The sequence below is a fragment of the Cetorhinus maximus genome, unplaced genomic scaffold, assembly GCF_964194155.1.
Source record: "Cetorhinus maximus unplaced genomic scaffold, sCetMax3.hap1.1 HAP1_SCAFFOLD_3778, whole genome shotgun sequence".
NCBI classification, from domain to species: Eukaryota; Metazoa; Chordata; class Chondrichthyes; order Lamniformes; family Cetorhinidae; genus Cetorhinus; species Cetorhinus maximus.
Window position 1 is genome coordinate 1 of NW_027599684.1, and position 17858 is coordinate 17858.

General features: G+C 54.3%; 1 protein-coding gene across 1 annotated transcript; it reads right to left on the minus strand.

Annotated features, from left to right (window-relative positions):
- Nucleotides 1-26: 26 nt before the first annotated feature.
- Nucleotides 27-16495, minus strand: kirrel3l (kirre like nephrin family adhesion molecule 3, like; the record flags this gene model as incomplete). Its single annotated transcript, XM_078538071.1, has 11 exons — nt 27-134; nt 241-439; nt 3026-3126; nt 3239-3365; nt 5564-5691; nt 7948-8096; nt 8689-8794; nt 10192-10342; nt 14503-14660; nt 15513-15662; nt 16346-16495. Coding segments are annotated over 11 exons (1527 nt in total), but the record flags the coding sequence as incomplete, so codon positions are not given.
- Between the last annotated feature and the right edge of the window lie 1363 nt (nt 16496-17858).

Here is a 17858-nt window from a genome sequence, read left to right on the forward strand (position 1 = left end):
GACTTTTTCTAACCTTTGACCCTTACCTCTCCCTGACCTCTGGTGCCAGGTTAAGATGACAATGGCGAAGATGAGGATGATCAGGATTCCAGCTCCGACAGTCACCCCAGTGACCAGCCCCAATCTCTGAACCTCTGTGGAGACACGGAGCAGAAACTAAGCGGCTGATAGACTGTGTGAGGCATCTCTTGGCAGGATGAAGCCAAGCAGAGTTAGTGTTTGTTCCGGAGAGTTCCTTACCTTGCTCCTGCAGTTTGATGGCCAGTGTTGAGAGGCCAAAGCGGTTCCATGCAGTGCAGTTATAGAGGGGTTCGAAATCCACTCTGCTCGGTGAGCTGATGGACAGAGTGGACATTGTGCCAGTGTCCGAGGTGACTGTCTCCACACTGTACCTGTCCAGGTAACCCGATTCCAGAACCTTCTCTCTCCACGCCCACACCTTCACCAGGTTACAATGGAACAGGTTACAGATCGTCCCCCAACACAGGGCGGACAATCCCTCAATACCCCTCCCCGAAAAACTCCCCCACCCCCATTGCCGAATTCCCACCCTTACCCCAACTCCCACCCCCTCCAAAACCCGCTCAACCCCTCCCCGAAAAACTCCCCCACCCCCATTGCCGAATTCCCACCCTTACCCCAACTCACACCCCCTCCAAAACCCGCTCAACCCCTCCCCGAAAAACTCCCCCACCCCCATTGCCGAATTCCCACCCTTACCCCAACTCCCACCCCCTCCAAAACCCGCTCAACCCCTCCCCGAAAAACTCCCCCACCCCCATTGCCGAATTCCCACCCTTACCCCAACTCACACCCCCTCCAAAACCCGCTCAACCCCTCCCCGAAAAACTCCCCCACCCCCATTGCCGAATTCCCACCCTTACCCCAACTCACACCCCCTCCAAAACCAGATCACCCCTCCCCGAAAAACTCCCCCACCCCCATTGCCGAATTCCCACCCTTACCCCAACTCCCACCCCCTCCAAAACCCGCTCAACCCCTCCCCGAAAAACTCCCCCACCCCCATTGCCGAATTCCCACCCTTACCCCAACTCACACCCCCTCCAAAACCAGATCACCCCTCCCCAACCCCCTCCCCATCCCCATCACCCCCTCCCCATCCCCCTCACCCCCTCCCCATCCCCCTCACCCCCTCCCCCTCACCCCCTCCCCAACCCCCTCCCCATCCCCCTCACCCCCTCCCCATCCCCCTCACCCCCTCCCCCTCACCCCCTCCCCAACCCCCTCCCCATCCCCCTCACCCCCTCCCCATCCCCCTCACCCCCTCCCCAACCCCATCACCCCCTCCCCCATCCAACTCACCCCCTCCCCACCCGCTCACCCCCTCCCCAACTCCCACCCCCTCCCCACCCCCTCACCCCCTCCCCCTCATCCCCTCCCCATCCCCCTCACCCCCTCCCCAACTCCATCACCCCCTCCCCAACCGCATCATCCTCTCCCCAACCCCTTTCACCCCCTCCCCATCCCCCTCACCCCCTCCGCAACCCCCTCCCCATCCCCCTCACCTCCTCCCCAACCCCATCACCCCCTTCCCATCCAACTCACCCCCTCCCCACCCGCTCACCCCCTCCCCAACTTCCACCCCCTCCCCCATACCCCTCACCCCCTCCCCCTCATCCCCTCCCCATCCCCCTCACCCCCTCCCCATCCAACTCACCCCCTCCCCACCCGCTCAGCCCCTCCCCAAATCCCACCCCCTCCCCAAACCCCTCAACCCCTCCCCATCCCCCTCACCCCCCTCCCCAACCCCATCACCTCCTCCCATTCCCCCTCTCCCCCTCCCCATCCCCCTCACCCCCTCCCCATCCCCCTCACCCCCTCCCCATTCCCCTCACCCCCTCCCCAACCCCCTTCCCATCCCTATCACCCCCTCCCCCTCCCAGCCTCCCCATCCCCCTCACCCCCTCCCCATCCCCATCACCCCCTCCCCATCCCCATCACCCCCTCCCCATTCCCATCACCCCTCCCCATCCTCATCACCCCCTCCCCATCCCCATCACCCCCTCCCCATCCCCATCACCCCCTCCCCATCCCCATCATCCCCTCCCCAACCCCCTCCCCCTCCCCATCCCCATCACCCCCTCCCCATCCCCATCCCCATCACCCCTCCCCATCCCCATCACCCTCTCCCCATCCCCATCACCCCCTCCCCATCCCGAAATGCCCCCCTCCCCATCCCCATCACCCCCTCCCCCTCCCCATCCCCCTCACCTCCACCCCATCCCCCCTCCCCCTCCCCCCACCCCCCTCACCCTCCCCCACCCCATCCCCCATTGCCCCCTCCCCATCCCCTCACCCCCTCCCTCCACCCCTCACCCCTCACCCCCTCCCCCTCCCCATCACCCCCTCCCCATCCCCCATCACCCCTCCCCATCCCCCTCACCCCCACCCCATCCCCCGTCTCCCTCACCCCCACCCTCACTCCCTCCCCATCCCCATCCCCCTCACCCCCACCCTCTCCTCCATCCCTCACCCCCACATTCTCCTCATCCCCCTCATCCCCCTCACCCCCACCCTCTCCCCCATCACCCTCAATCCCACCTTTACACCTACCCCTCAATCCCACCTTTTCCCCTCCCCCTCACTCCCACCTTTTCCCCTACCCCTCAATCCCACCTTTTCCCCTCCCCCTCAATCCCACCTTTTCCCCTCCCCCTCAATCCCACCCTTTCACCATCCCCTCAATCCCACCTTTTCCCCCTATCCCTCAATCCCACCCTTTCCCCATCCCCTCAATCCCACCTTTTCCCCATCCCCTCAATCCCACCTTTTCCCCTACCCCTCAATCCCACCTTTTCCCCTTCCCCTCAATCCCGCCCTTTCCCCTACCCCTCAATCCCACCTTTTCCCCATCCCCTCAATCCCACCTTTTCTCCTACCCCTCAATCCCACCCTCTCCCCATCCCTGTCACTCCCACCCTCTCCCCATCCCCCTCACTCCCACCTTTTCCCTCTCTCCATGCTGCTCTCTCCCGCTGTCCCCTCGGGATTTTCTGCTACTTACGATGTTCTCTGGAGGAGGGGAGCTCGCAATGAAGCACTGGATTCTCACTCTGTCACCAGGAATCGGCCTCTGCACTCTGGCGCTGGTGATAATGGGGGGACCTGAAAGACACAGTGTGAGGGTCAGTCAGTGCCTGACCCCCAGCCCCAGAGCCCACAACAGCACCACAAAACTCCTCAGTAACACCTTTACCCACAGCTCCTCCACACGTACCATTAATGGTCAGTCTGACCTCCCTCTCAGCCACTCCAATCCTCGGCACGATGGCCTTGCACACATAGATCCCAGAATCGCCCTGGGTGACAGCCCTGAGCTGAAGAGAGACGCCATTACTAAGGACCTGCGGAGAGGGGAGAGTTAGAGCTCAGGAGGCAAGAATAATGGACAACATTCCCTGTTGACCCAGGCACCAAACCCCAAAACCCATCCCTGATGCCCCCCAACTCTGAATCCTAACCCTGGCCCCAAACTCTGACCTCCCAACTCTGAACCTTAAACACTAACCCTGACCCCAAACTCTGAACCCCCAACCCTGAATCCTAACCCTGACCCTGAACTCAGACCATCCCAACTCTGAACCTTGAAACCTAACCTTGTCCCTAACCCTGACCTGAGCTCTGAACCCTAACCCAACACCAAGCCTCAACTCTGGCCTCCAACTCTGAACCCTGAACCCTAATCCTGACCTCCCCAACTCTGAACCTTGAACCCTAACCCTGACCCCCCCCAACTCTGAACCCTGGACCCTAACCCTGACACCCCAACTCTGAGCCTTGAACCCTAATCCCCTCAAATCTGAATCCTACCTTGACTCCTCAACTCTGAACCCTAACCCCGACTCTCAACTTTGAACCCTGATCGCTAACCCTGACTCTCAACTCAGCCTTGAGCCCTAACACTGATCCCATCTCTGAACACTGAGCCCAAACCCTGGCCCCCTCAACTCTGAACCCAAACCCTGACCCACTCAACTCTGAACCCTGAAACCTAACCCTGACCCCACCTCTTGAACCCTGAACCCTAACCTTGAATTCCAACTCTGAACCCTGAACCCTAACCCTGACCTCCATCTCTGAACCATGAACACTAACCCCCTCAACTCTGAACCCTAACCATGATCCTCAACTCTGATCGCTGAACCCTAACCCTGATCCCCAACTCCGAACCCTGAACCCTAACCCCCAGCTCTGAACCCTGAACCCTAATCCTGATCCCCATACTCTGAACCCTGATCCCCCAATTCTAAACCCTGACCCCTAACCCTGACTGCTGAACACTAAACTCTAACTCCATCCCCCATCTCTGAACCATGAGCCCTAACCTTAACTCCCTCACCTCTGAACCCTGAACCCTAACCCTGATCCCCAGCTCTGAACCCTGACCCCCCAACTCTGCCCCCCAACTCTGAACCTAAATCCTGATCTTCCCCAATCCTGAACCCTGAACTCTAACCCTGACCCTGAACCATGAAGCCTAACCCTAACGCCTTTACCCCTGAACCCAGAACCCTAACCCTGAACTCTGAACCCTAAACCTTACCCTGAACTCTAACACCCGCAAACTCTGAACCTCGAACCCTAACTCTGACCCCTGAACTCTGAGCCCCAACTCTGAATCCCAAAGCCAAACCTCAACTCTGGCCTCCAACTCTGAATCTTGAACCCTCACTCCGACCCTCATGCCTGAACCTTAACCCTGATGCCCCCAACTCTGAACCCTGAACCCTGACCCTGACCCCCAACTCTGAGCCCTGAAACCTAATCCTGAACCCCCCAACTCTGTACCTTGAACCTTAAACCTTCCCCCTCAACTCTGATCCCTAACCCTGATGCCCTCAACTTTGAACCCTAAACCCGAACCCTGACCTTCAAGACTGAACCCTGAATCCGAACCCTGGCCCCCTCAACTCTGAACCCTGAACCCAAACTCCCAAACCAGAACCCCCAATCTTTGAATCCTGAACTCAAACCCTGAACCCTGCCACTTACAATCGAAGCATGGCTGGGTCTTGGAGAGGGAGTGGGAGAGGTTTCCTCGAACGGTCCCAGGGGATGAGGGACTTCAGTCCGTGTGGAGAGACTGGGAGAAGCCGGGATTGTTCTCCTCGGAGCGGAGAAGGTTAAGGGGGAGATTGAGTCGAGGCGTTCAAAATCAGGAGGGGGTTTGGATAGAGTCGATGAGGAGAAAGTGTTTCCAGTGGGCAGGAGGGTCGGTAACCAGAGGGGACACAGATTGAAGAGAATCGGGGGAAAAGAACCAGAGGGGGAGATGAGGAGGATTTTGTTTTACACACAGCGAGTTGTTGTGATCTGGAAGGCGCTGCCTGAAAGGGCGGTGGAAGCAGATTCAATAGGAACTTTCAAAAAGGGGGAATTGGAGAAATACTCGAAGGGGAAAATTTGCAGGTCTATAGGGGGGAAGGAGCAGGGGAGGGGGGAGTGGGGACTAATTGGATAGACCTTTCAAAGAGCCGGCACAGGAACGATGGGCTGAATGGCCTCATCATGGGCTGTGTGAGACTACAATTCAAATACTCACCACACTCGAACCCTTCCTCGTCCAGGTGAGAGTGAGGGGTGGGTTACTCACCCAGGCACAGGTGAAGACAGCATCAACACCCAGGTCCACAATCAGGGACTTGGGTTCAGAGACCAACCGAGGTCCAACTGCAGAGTCAAAGGTCAGAGATCATTAGGAAAAGGTTAGTCCCTGGACATCGACCTCACGCAATACTGACCCCAAGCACCCAACACTGACCCCAATTACCCCTCACTGACCCCAAACACAACACACTGACCCTAAACACACCACACTGACCCCAAACACCCCACACTGCCCCCAAACACTCCTCACTGACCCCAAACACAACACACTACCCCCAATTACCCCACACTGACCCCAAACACCCCACACTGACCCCAAACACCCCACACTGACCCCAAACACAACACACTGACCCCAACCCACCCCACACTGACCCCAAACACAACACACTGACCCCAACCCACCCCACACTGACCCCAAACACAACACACTGACCCCAAACACAACACACTGACCCCAACCCACCCCACACTGACCCTAACCACACCACACTGACCCTAACCACACCACACTGACCCCAAACACCCCACACTGACCCCAAACACAACACACTGACCCCAAACACAACACACTGACCCCATCCACCCCACACTGACCCCAAACACAACACACTGACCCCAACCCACCCCACACTGACCCTAACCACACCACACTGACCTTAACCACACCACACTGACCCTAACCACACCACACTGACCCCAAACACACCACACTGACCCAAACTACCCCACACTGACCCCAACCACCCCACACTGACCCCAACCACCCAACACTGACCCCAATTACACCACACTGACCCCAAACACACCACACTGACCCCAAACACACCACACTGACCCCAACCATCCCACACTGACCCCAAACACAACACACTGACCCCAAACACAACACACTGACCCCAAACACAACACACTGACCCCAAACACAACACACTGACCCCAAACACCCCACACTGACCCCAAACACCCCACACTGACACTAAGCACCCTGCACTGACCCCAACCACCCCACACTGACCCCAACCATCCCACACTGACCCCAACCACTCCACACTGCCCCCAACCACCCCACACTGACCCCAACAAAACCACACTGACCCCAACCGCCCCACACTGACCCCAAACACCCCACACTGACAACAACCACCCCACACTGACCACAACCACCCCACACTGACCCCAAACTAACCACACTGACCCCTACCACCCCACACTGACCCCAACCACACCACACTGATCCTAACCACCCCACACTGACCCCAACCCACACCACACTGACCCCAAACACCCGACACTGACCCCAACCACCCCAGACTGACCCCAACCACCCCACACTGACCCCAAACACCCCACACTGACCCCAAACACCCGACACTGACCCCAACCACCCCACACTGACCCCAACCATCCCACACTGACCCCAACCCACCCCACACTGACCCCAACCCACACCAACCCACACTGGTCTCTCTAACCCCCTCTCTCTCACACTCCTGTATCTGGGGAGGTCTCTCTAACCCTCTCTCTCTCACACTCCTGTATCTGGGGAGGTCTCTCTAACCCCCTCTCTCTCGCACTCCTGTATCTGGGGAGGTCTCTCTAACCCCCTCTCTCTCTCACACTCCTGTATCTGGGGAGGTCTCTCTAACCCCCTCTCTCTCGCACTCCTGTATCTGGGGAGGTCTCTCTAACCCCCCCTCTCTCTGTCACACTCCTGTATCTGGGGAGGTCTCTCTAACCCTCTCTCTCTCACACTCCTGTATCTGGGGAGGTCTCTCTAAACCTCTCTCTCTCACACTCCTATATCTGGGGAGGTCTCTCTAACCCCCTCTCTCTCTCACACTCCTGTATCTGGGGAGGTCTCTCTAACCCTCTCTCTCACACTCCTGTATCTGGGGAGGTCTCTCTAACCCTCTCTCTCTGTCACACTCCTGTATCTGGGGAGGTCTCTCTAACCCCCTCTCTCTCTCACACTCCTGTATCTGGGGAGGTCTCTCTAACCCCCTCTCTCTCACACTTCTGTATCTGGGGAGGTCTCTCTAACCCCCTCTCTCTCTCACGCTCCTGTATCTGGGGAGGTCTCTCTAACCCCCTCTCTCTCACACTCCTGTATCTGGGGAGGTCTCTCTAACCCCCTCTCTCTCACACACTCCTGTATCTGGGGAGGTCTCTCTAACCCTCTCTCTCTCTCACACTCCTGTATCTGGGGAGGTCTCTCTAACCCCCTCTCTCTCACACACTCCTGTATCTGGGGAGGTCTCTCTAATACCACCGCCCCCCCCTTGTGCCCATTGAACCTTTGAACTTTTGACTGCTCACAATGGACATCGACGAACAAGCTCCTATTGGTGGATCCGATGCTGTTGGTCACTGTGCAAGTGATTGGCTCTGTGAAGAACGTGTAATCGACCTCAACCTCAAAGCTATCGCCCGATACCCCGGCGAGTGAACTCTGACCTTTGGCCCACCTAGTCAGACAAAACAAAGAAAGGTCGGAGCATGAACTTTGACACTGGCCTTTGACCCACGGAGGCTCACAGGTGACTGCCTCAGTTCTGGGAGGACTGCTGCCTCCCCCTCCCCCCGCCCAACACAACACAGACTTACTGCCCCCCACCAACATTAACCCTCCTCAACTTGGACTCACCACAACCCCCCTCCCTCCGCACTGTCCAACTCCCCCTCTCTGACACAACCTCCTCCCAATCAAAGCACCCCCCCTCCCCCCCTTAGGAGATCCCTCACTCTCAGGGGAGATCAGAGAGGAGGGCAATAAACTCCATAGGGAGACCCAGCAACCTCAGCAGGGCAAAGATGGGTGGGCTGTGGGCAGTAAACCTGCCCCCCCCTCCCAGGGACAGTCTTTAGTCTTGGCCATCGGGGGGAGGGGATGGGTGTGGTGGGTCAATAACCACACCCCCCCCCCCCCCCCCCCCCTCTGGGAGAGTCCTCACCCTCAGGGCTGGGCGGGGGGTCAGTAGGCGGTAGGTGGGGATTGTAAAGCCCAGGATTTGGTTCATCCTGAGGCAGGGATTGGGCCACAGAATTGGGTTAACTTACCGATATGTAACTAGCTCAGGGTTTGCTGCAGCCAAACACGTAAACTTGACCTTTGCACCTTCAAGAACAGGAGTCGGATAGACCGAGAGAGACACCTCAGGGGGATCTGTGATTGGTGGAATGAAGAAGACACAACATTATAGGGAAAAGTTTAAAAGCACCAACTGGACGAGAGAAACAGCCAATGAACTAAGACCAATGGCTTCTACCAAACCAAGACCACCAATAACCAACTCAACTACCAAAACCACCAATAACCAACCCGAACTACCAAAACCGCCAATAACCAACCTCAACTACCAAAACCGCCAATAACCAACTCCAACTATCAAAACCGCCAATAACCAACCCCCAACTACCAAAACCGCCAATAACCAACCCCAACTACTAAAACCGCCAATAACCAACCCTAACTACCAAAACCGCCAATAACCAACCCCCAACTACCAAAACCGCCAATAACCAACTCCAACTACAAAAACCGCCAATAACCAACCCCAACTACCAAAACCGCCAATAACCAACCCCAACTACCAAAACCGCCAATAACCAACTCCAGCTACCAAAACCTCCAATAACCAACCCCAACTACCAAAACCGCCAATAACCAACCCCCAACTATCAAAACTGCCAATAACCAACCCCCAACTACCAAAACCACCAATAACCAACCCCCAATTACCAAAACCTCCAATAACCAACCCCAACTACCAAAACCACCAATAACCAACCTCAACTACCAAAACTGCCAATAACCAACCCCCAACTACCAAAACCGCCAATAACCAACCTCAACAACCAAAACCCACTGATACCAGCCCCAGCTACCAAAACCAGCGATAACAACCCCAGCTAAAAAAATCCCTGTTAACTATCCCCAACTAACAAAGCCACCAACAGCCTCAACTAACAAAGATAACCAATTCCAACTACCCAAACCACCGATAACCAATCCCAACTAAGAAAAGCACTGCTAATTAACCCCAACTAGCAAAACCACAAATAATCAATCCCAGGTATGAAAACCACTGATAACTAACCCGAACTACCAAAACCACTGATAAACATCCCCAAATATGTAAACCACCAATAAGCACCCCCAACTACCAAAGCCACCAATAACCAGCCCCAAATACCAAAACCACAGATAACCAATTCCAACTACCCAAATAAATGATAACCAAACCCAATTAACAAAACCACAAATAACCAATCTCACAAGCCACTGATAAACAGCCCTACCAAACTACCAAAGCTACCGATAACCAACACCAACTACAAAGGTCACGGTTAAATAACCCCAAAATCACTGATAATCTCTCCTAATGAGAAAAAACATAAGTAACCAACCTCAAATAGTAAAACCACTGATAAATACCCCAGCCACCAAATCGACCGATAAACTTCCCCAACTAGCCAAACCACTGATAAACAGCCGGAGATAATGTGTTGTGGAGGGGTTTGTGTACAGGAACGGGAGTGTTTGTCCTGCCTGTCACTCACATTGCACGTCAAGCACTGCCGACACCTGCATTCCGGCTGGTGCTGCCTGGTTACTGACTCGACAGGTATACTTGCTGCCTGTATCTTTACTATCGGCAAGAATGGAAAGAACACTGGACGCATTCACCCTCTTCCCATCAAACATTAACACCTGAGGAGAGAAATTCACAGTTAGAAAATGAAACAGCAACACTGGAAACCACAAATCTGCAACAGGCAAACAACAGCCAGACTCTGAAGGGAATACTCAAAACTGAGAATGCACAACAGCCCATGGACACAATCCCAATGGACCCAAATCCCTTCCCGTTCACTCCCACCATACACAATCCCAATGGACCCAAACCCCTTCCCGTTCACTCCCACCGTACACAATCCCAATGGACCCAAACCCCTTCCTATTCACTCCCACTGGACACAATCCCAATGGATTTGACCTGTCTCGATCCAGGGAGGTTGTTGGATGATTTTCCTTCATGTACTGGCTGGGAATTTTCGAAGAATGCAAAGTCTGTGCCTGGTTCCTGAAGCCCTGATTGTCTTTTGTCTGGTTTACCATTCAATGAGGAAAGAGGGAGAACAGCCTGTGTCTCTGTGACCTGTACCCAAACCCCACTGCCCAGTTTGGGATCAGGATACCTGCCAGACTGGTTTCCAACCTGGGGTCAATGAGCTCTGTTGCTGCTCTGACAGAAGGTGGGGAACATTGGCAGCCATGCCCGTCAAGGGTAGTGCCTGGGAGGCAGCCCACCTCCCAAGTGGCATTGACCCTGAACCCCGAGCACCAGAGAAAGTCTGACACCCTATGTCAACAAAGACCTGAATTCCACATTGAGGAGTATGATTGGTCAATGATTAGGTTTTTTTTATTCATTCACGGGATGTGGGCTTCGCTGGCTGGGCCAACATTTAATGCCCATCCCTAATTACCCCTTGAGAAGGTGGTGAGTGAGCTGCCTCTTGACCCGCTGCAGTCCCTGTGGTGTAGGTACACCCACAGCGCTGTTAGGGAGGGAGTTCCAGGATTTTGACCCAGCGACAGTGAAGGAACGGCCGATATATTTCCAAGTCAGGATAGTGAGTGTCTTGGAGGGGAACTTCCAGATGGTGGGTGTTCCCCATGTGTCTGCTGCCCTTGTCCCTCTAGATGGTAGTGGTCGTGGGTTTGGAAGGTGCTGTCGAAGGAGCCTTGGTGAGTTGCTGCAGTGCATCTTGTAGATGGTACACACATTGCTGTTACTGTGCGTCGGTGGTGGAGGGAGTGAATGTTTGTGGATGGGGTGCTAATCAAGCGGCTGCTTTGTCCTGGATGGTGTCGAGCTTCTTGAGTGTTGTGGGAGCTGCACTCATCCAGGCAAGTGGGGAGTATTCCATCACACTCCTGACTTGTGCCTTGTAGATGGTGGACAGGCTTTGGGGAGTCAGGAGGTGAGTTACTCACCACAGGATTCCCAGCCTCTGACCGGCTCTTGTAGCCACAGTGTTTATATGGCTAGTCCAGTTCAGTTTCTGGTCAATGGTAACCCCCCAGGATGTTATAGTGGGGGATTCAGTCATGGTAATCCTATTGAAAATCGAGGGGCGATGGTTGGATTCTCTCTTGTTGGAGATGGTCATTGCCTGACACTTGTGTGGTGCGAATGTTACTTGCCACTTGTCAGCCCAAGCCTGGATATTGTCCAGGCCTTGCTGCATTTGGACATGGACTGCTTCAGTATCTGAGGAGTCGCAAATGGTGCTGAACATTGTGCAATCATCAGTGAACATCCCCACTTCTGACCTTATGATGGAAGGAAGGTCATTGATGAAGCAGCTGAAGATGGTTGGGCTGAGGACACTACCCTGAGGAACTCCTGCAGTGATGTCCTGGAGCTGAGATGACTGACCTCCAACAACCACAACCATCTTCCTTTGTGCTGGGTATGACTCCAACCAGTGGAGAGTTTTCCCCCTGATTCCCATTGACTCCAGTTTTGCCAGGGCTCCTTGATGCCACACTCGGTCAAATGCTGCCTTGATGTCAAGGACAGTCACTCTCACCTCATCTCAGGAGTTCAGCTCTTTTGTCCATGTTTGAACCAAGGCTGTAATGAGGTCAGGAGCTGAGTGGCCCTGGCAAAACCCAAACTGGGTGTCAGTGAGCAGGTTGTTGCTAAGCAAGTGCTGTTTGATAGCACTGTTGATGACCCCTTCCATTACTTTACTGATGGTGGAGAGTAGACTGATGGGGTGGTAATTGGCTGGGTTGGATTTGTCCTGCTTTTTGTGTACAGGACATACCTGGGCAATTTTCCACATAGCCGGGTAGATGCCAGTGTTGTAGCTGTACTGGAACAGCTTGGCTAGGGGCGCGGCAAGTTCTGGAGCACAAGTCTTCAGTACTATTGCTGGAATATTGTCAGGGCCCATAGCCTTTGCAGTATCCAGTGCCTTCAGCTGTTTCTTGATATTACGTGGAGTGAATCGAATTGGCTGAAGACTGGCATCTGTGATGCTGGGGACCTCTGGAGGAGGCCGAGATGGATCATCCACTCAGCACTTCTGGCTGAAGATTGTAACAAATGCTTCAGCCTTATCTTTTGCACTGATGTGCTGGGCTCCTCCATCATTGAGGATGGGGATATTTGTGGAGCCTCCTCCTCTAGTGAGTTGTTTAATTGTCCACCACCATTCACAATTGGATGTGGCAGGACTGCAGAGCTTAGATCTGATCTGTTGGTTGTGGGATTGCTTAGCTCTGTCTATCACTTGCTGCTTATGCTGTTTGTTACCACAAGTAGTCCTGTGTTATAGCTTCACCAGGTTGGCACCTCATTTTTAGATATGTCTGGTGCTGCTCCTGGCATGCCCTCCTGCACTCTTCATTGAACCAGGGCTGATCCCCTGGCTTGATGGTATTGGTAGAGTGGGGGATATGCCAGGCTATGAGGTTACAGATTGTGTTTGAGTACAATTCTGCTGCTGCTGATGGCCCACAGTGTCTCATAGATGCCCAGTCTTGAGTTGCTCGATCTGTTTGAAATCTATCCCATTTAGCACGGTGGTTGTGCTACACAACACGATGGAAGATATCTTCAATGTGAAGACAGGACTTCGTCTCCACATTGACTGTGCAGTGGTCACTCCTACCGATTCTGTCATGGACAGATGCATTTGAGGCAGGCAGGTTGGTGAGGATGAGGTCAAGTATATTTTTCCCTCTTGTTGGTTCCCTCACCACCTGCCGCAGACCCAGTCTAGCAGCTATGTCCTTTAGGACTCGGCCAGCTCGGTCAGTAGTGGTGCTACCAAGCCACTCTTGGCGATGGACATTGAAGTCCCCCACCCAGAGTACATTCTGCACCCTTACCACCCTCAGTGCTTCCTCCAAGTGATGTTCAACATGGAGGGGCCCTGATTCATCAGCTGAGGGAGGGTGGTATGTGGTCATCAGCAGGAGGTTTCCTTGCCCGTGTTCGACCTGATGCCATGAGACTTCATGGGTTCCAGAGTCGATGTTGAGGATTCCCAGGTCTCCCTCCTGACTGTATACCACTGTGCCGGCACCTCTGCTGGGTCTGTCCTGCTGGTGAGACAGGACATACCCAGGGATGGTGATGGTGGTGTCTGGGACATTATCTGTAAGGTATGATTCTGAGAGGATGACTATGTCAGGCTGTTGCTTGACTAGTCTGTGAGACAGCTCTCCCGATTTTGGCACTAGCCCCCAGATGTTAGTGAGGAGGTCTTTGTAGGGTCGACAGGGCTGAGATTGCTGTTGTCGTTTCCGGTGCCCAGGTCAATGCCGGGTGGTCTGTCTAGTTTCATTCCTTTTTTGTGTCTGTAGCAGTTTGTTACAACTGAGTGTCTGGCTCGGACGTTTCAGAGTCACCCACATCGCTGTGGGTCTGGAGTCACATGTAGGCCAGACCGGGTAAGGACAGCAGATTTCCCTCCTTAAAGGACATTAGTGACCCAGATGGGTTTTTACAACAATCGACAGTGGTTTCATGGTCACCGTCAGAGTTTTAATTCCAGATGTTTCTTGAATTGAAACTCCACCATTGGCCGTGGTGGGATTCGAACCCGGGACCCCAGAGCATTACCCTGGGTCTCTGGGTTACTAGTCCAGCGACAATGCCACTACGCCATCACCTCCTATAGAGCGGTGGGATAGGGGGTCCTGAAACTGACCCTCGACCCACATCCATCGGCACGAACCAACAGCGGAGAGATATCACCCACTCCCACACCCAGATCGGCCCCTGACATTTCCCAGGGTTGCCCAGCGGGACCCTGGAGGGGAGGGGAAATGCTCTGTGACAGACTCACCTTGGAGTACCGGGCAGAGGTCTGGAGCTCACCATCTCTGTACCAAGTGATACCCGCGGCCGGTTTCGCTGCATTGGCCAGGCAGGTCAGGTTATAGAGAAATCCAGCTCGGAGCTTAATAAGCGGCCCCTCCAAAATGACCGGACTGGCTGGGGGCACTGAGGGAAGAGGGAAATAATACAAATCAATAAATATCAGCAGAATACAGCACCGATCCTTACCCTGCTGAATAAACAGTGACTCTGTACAGTTACACAGTGAGTGATCCTTACCCTGAATAAACAGTGACTCTGTACAGTTACACAGTGAGTGATCCTTACCCTGAATAAACAGTGACTCTGTACAGTTACACAGTGAGTGATCCTTACCCTGAATTAACAGTGACTCTGTACAGTTACACAGTGAGTGATCCTTACCCTGAATAAACAGTGACTCTGTACAGTTACACAGTGAGTGATCCTTAACCTGAATAAACAGTGACTCTGTACAGTTACACAGTGAGTGATCCTTAACCTGAATAAACAGTGACTCTGTACAGTTACACAGTGAGTGACCCTTACCCTGAATAAACAGTGACTCTGTACAGTTACACAGTGTGATCCTTACCCTGAATAAACAGTGACTCTGTACAGTTACACAGTGAGTAATCCTTACCCTGAATAAACAGTAACTCTGTACAGTTACACAGTGAGTGATCCTTACCCTGAATAAACAGTGACTCTGTACAGTTACACAGTGAGTAATCCTTACCCTGAATAAACAGTGACTCTGTACAGTTACACAGTGAGTGATCCTTACCCTGAATAAACAGTGACTCTGTACAGTTACACAGTGAGTGACCCTTACCCTGAATAAACAGTGACTCTGTACAGTTACACAGTGAGTGACCCTTACCCTGAATAAACAGTGACTCTGTGCTGTTGCACAGTGAGTGACCCTTACCCTGAATAAACAGTGACTCTGTGCTGTTGCACAGTGAGTATCCCTGAGAACGAATTCTTCACACTCACCGAGAATATTCAGTCTTGCCGTCCGCGACCTGAGTCCAATGCGTGTAGCCTGACACTCATAAACTGCATCATCTCTGAGCTGGGCCGGTTCTATGTGTAAATTATGTTCACTGGCATTTCGATCTCCCAGAAACCAATAGCGAGGCCAACCTAAACAGCAATGCAGGGGCATCTTATACAGGTTTGTACATGTCCTGACCCACCATCCCCTTCTTATTCTGCTGCCTGGGCTGTGCATCTCCCCTTGTGCCCTCACTGAGGCCCTGACTCTCACCTGGTGCCCCTCACCTGGTGCCCCACACCTGGTGCCCTACACCTGGTGCCCCTCACCTGGTGCCCTCCACCTGGTGCCCTCCACCTGGTGCCCTCCACCTGGTGCCCTCCACGTGGGTCCCTCACCTGCTTCCCTCACCTGGTGCCCCTCACCTGGTGTCCCTCACCTGGTGTCCCTCACCTGGTGTCCCTCACCTGCTACCCTCACCTGGGTTCCTCACCTGGTGCCCTCCACCTGGTGCCCTCCACCAGGGTCCCTCACCTGCTACCCTCACCTGGTGCCCCTCACCTGGTGCCCTCCACCTGGTGCCCCTCACCTGGGTCCCTCACCTGCTAACCTGATCTGGGCCCCTCACTTGGGACCCTCACTTGGTGTCCTTTCCCTCACCTGGTGCCCTCACCTGGTGCCCCTCACCTGGTGTCCTTTCCCTCACCCGATGCCCCTCACCTGGTGCCCTCACCTGGTGCCCCTCACCTGGTGCCCGTCACCTGGTGCCCGTCACCTGGTGCCCCTCACCTGGTGCCCTGCCCCTCCACCCTGCCCCCTCAGGGTCACTTACCTGGGAGATCTCGTTCCCCTCCAAGTGCCAGTCCATCCTTTGTCCACTGGACAGTGCCCTGATAGCCACTGACCACACAGTTCAGCGTCACGGACTGCCCAGTCACCACCACCTGGTCTGAGGGCTGCTGGGAGAAGTAGGCTGCATTTCCTGACAGAAGAGCAAAGGTCAGAGGTTAACATGTGGGGTCATCCCAGAAACACTAAATAATATCCCAATGTTCCTTCTCTTTCTCTCTCCCCCCTGCCCCCCGGTCTGACTGGTTGTAAGATGTTTATAAGGGATAGCAGCGTGACATCACTGTAAGGGAAGTGCGTCAGGTAATCCAGTTTCAGTTTCACTTTTGCTTTTCAGCAGTGCACATGGTTTTGCTGCTCTGATGTCTTCAGGCGTTTTCTGCCTGTAACCTGTCCCACTGTGCCTAGTCTCAATAGTCAACCCACAATGTGTTTCTGTGATTGGTGCCTTTATATGATGGTAACACACATGACGTGGTGCGCAGCCCGGCAGCAAGGCTGGGTACAGGCGTGACATGGTGAACAGTCTCCGATTGTGCGACACAGCACGAGGCAAACACCCGCATTTTGGTCAGACTGGAACGCAGTCTGGAACTGTGGCTGACGTCTGACTCCTGTCTGGCTCACCAGCCCTCTGCGAACAGGGGCATCTCCTGGGGATACAGCGGGGAAAACGTTAACTTCTCCTGATCCCATCGCACCCTTCCTGAGCTGAACCCTTTCACTGTCACCGGGCACAGGCGCTGGGGAGTTTGGAGGGAGGGGGCCAGCCCCACCTCAAAGGCGCTGGTAGCAGACGGAGGGAATGTCGGAACTCTGTACTGCCGGCTCAGGACATTCCGGCTGCGAGGTCCAGCCCCATTGAGGTGCAGGCATGACTGATGTGCCCAGTGACAGTGAGGACGCACCGTCAGTGTGCAGGGAGGTTACACACTGCACAGGGAAGAGGCCCTGGACTGAGACACCTGCCTTTTATCTTGTGTGGAAAGGTTTCACATCCGAGTGACAAGAACACTGCTCATCAGAACAAGGAGCCTCAGGCAGGGAGACATTCTTAGGGGTTTATTGACAATATTGAACAGTATGTACAAGTGATCAACACCTGTGCCCAGGCTGTGCAACCACTTTTCCTTAACTGTCCAAACCTTGCTGCTAGGTCTTGGTCCTCCCCGGAACTCCACAGCGGAGGTGGAGGCAGCCTGCTGACTGTGACACCCTGTCTGTGATGACTTTGGCGGCCTCCCTGTGGAGAGCTGAGACTTGAATGAGTACAGGCCCAACCTCCTCAACCTCTCCTCATAAGAAAATCCCTCCATACCCAGGATACAACCTAGTGAACCTTCTCTGGACTGCCTCCAATGCCAGGATATCTTTCCTTAGATAAGGGGAGCAAAATTATTCACAGTATTCTAGCTGTGGTCTAACTAGTGCCTTGTATAGTTTTAGCGAGACTTCCCTATTTTTATGCTCCATTCCCTTTGAAATAAAGGCCAACA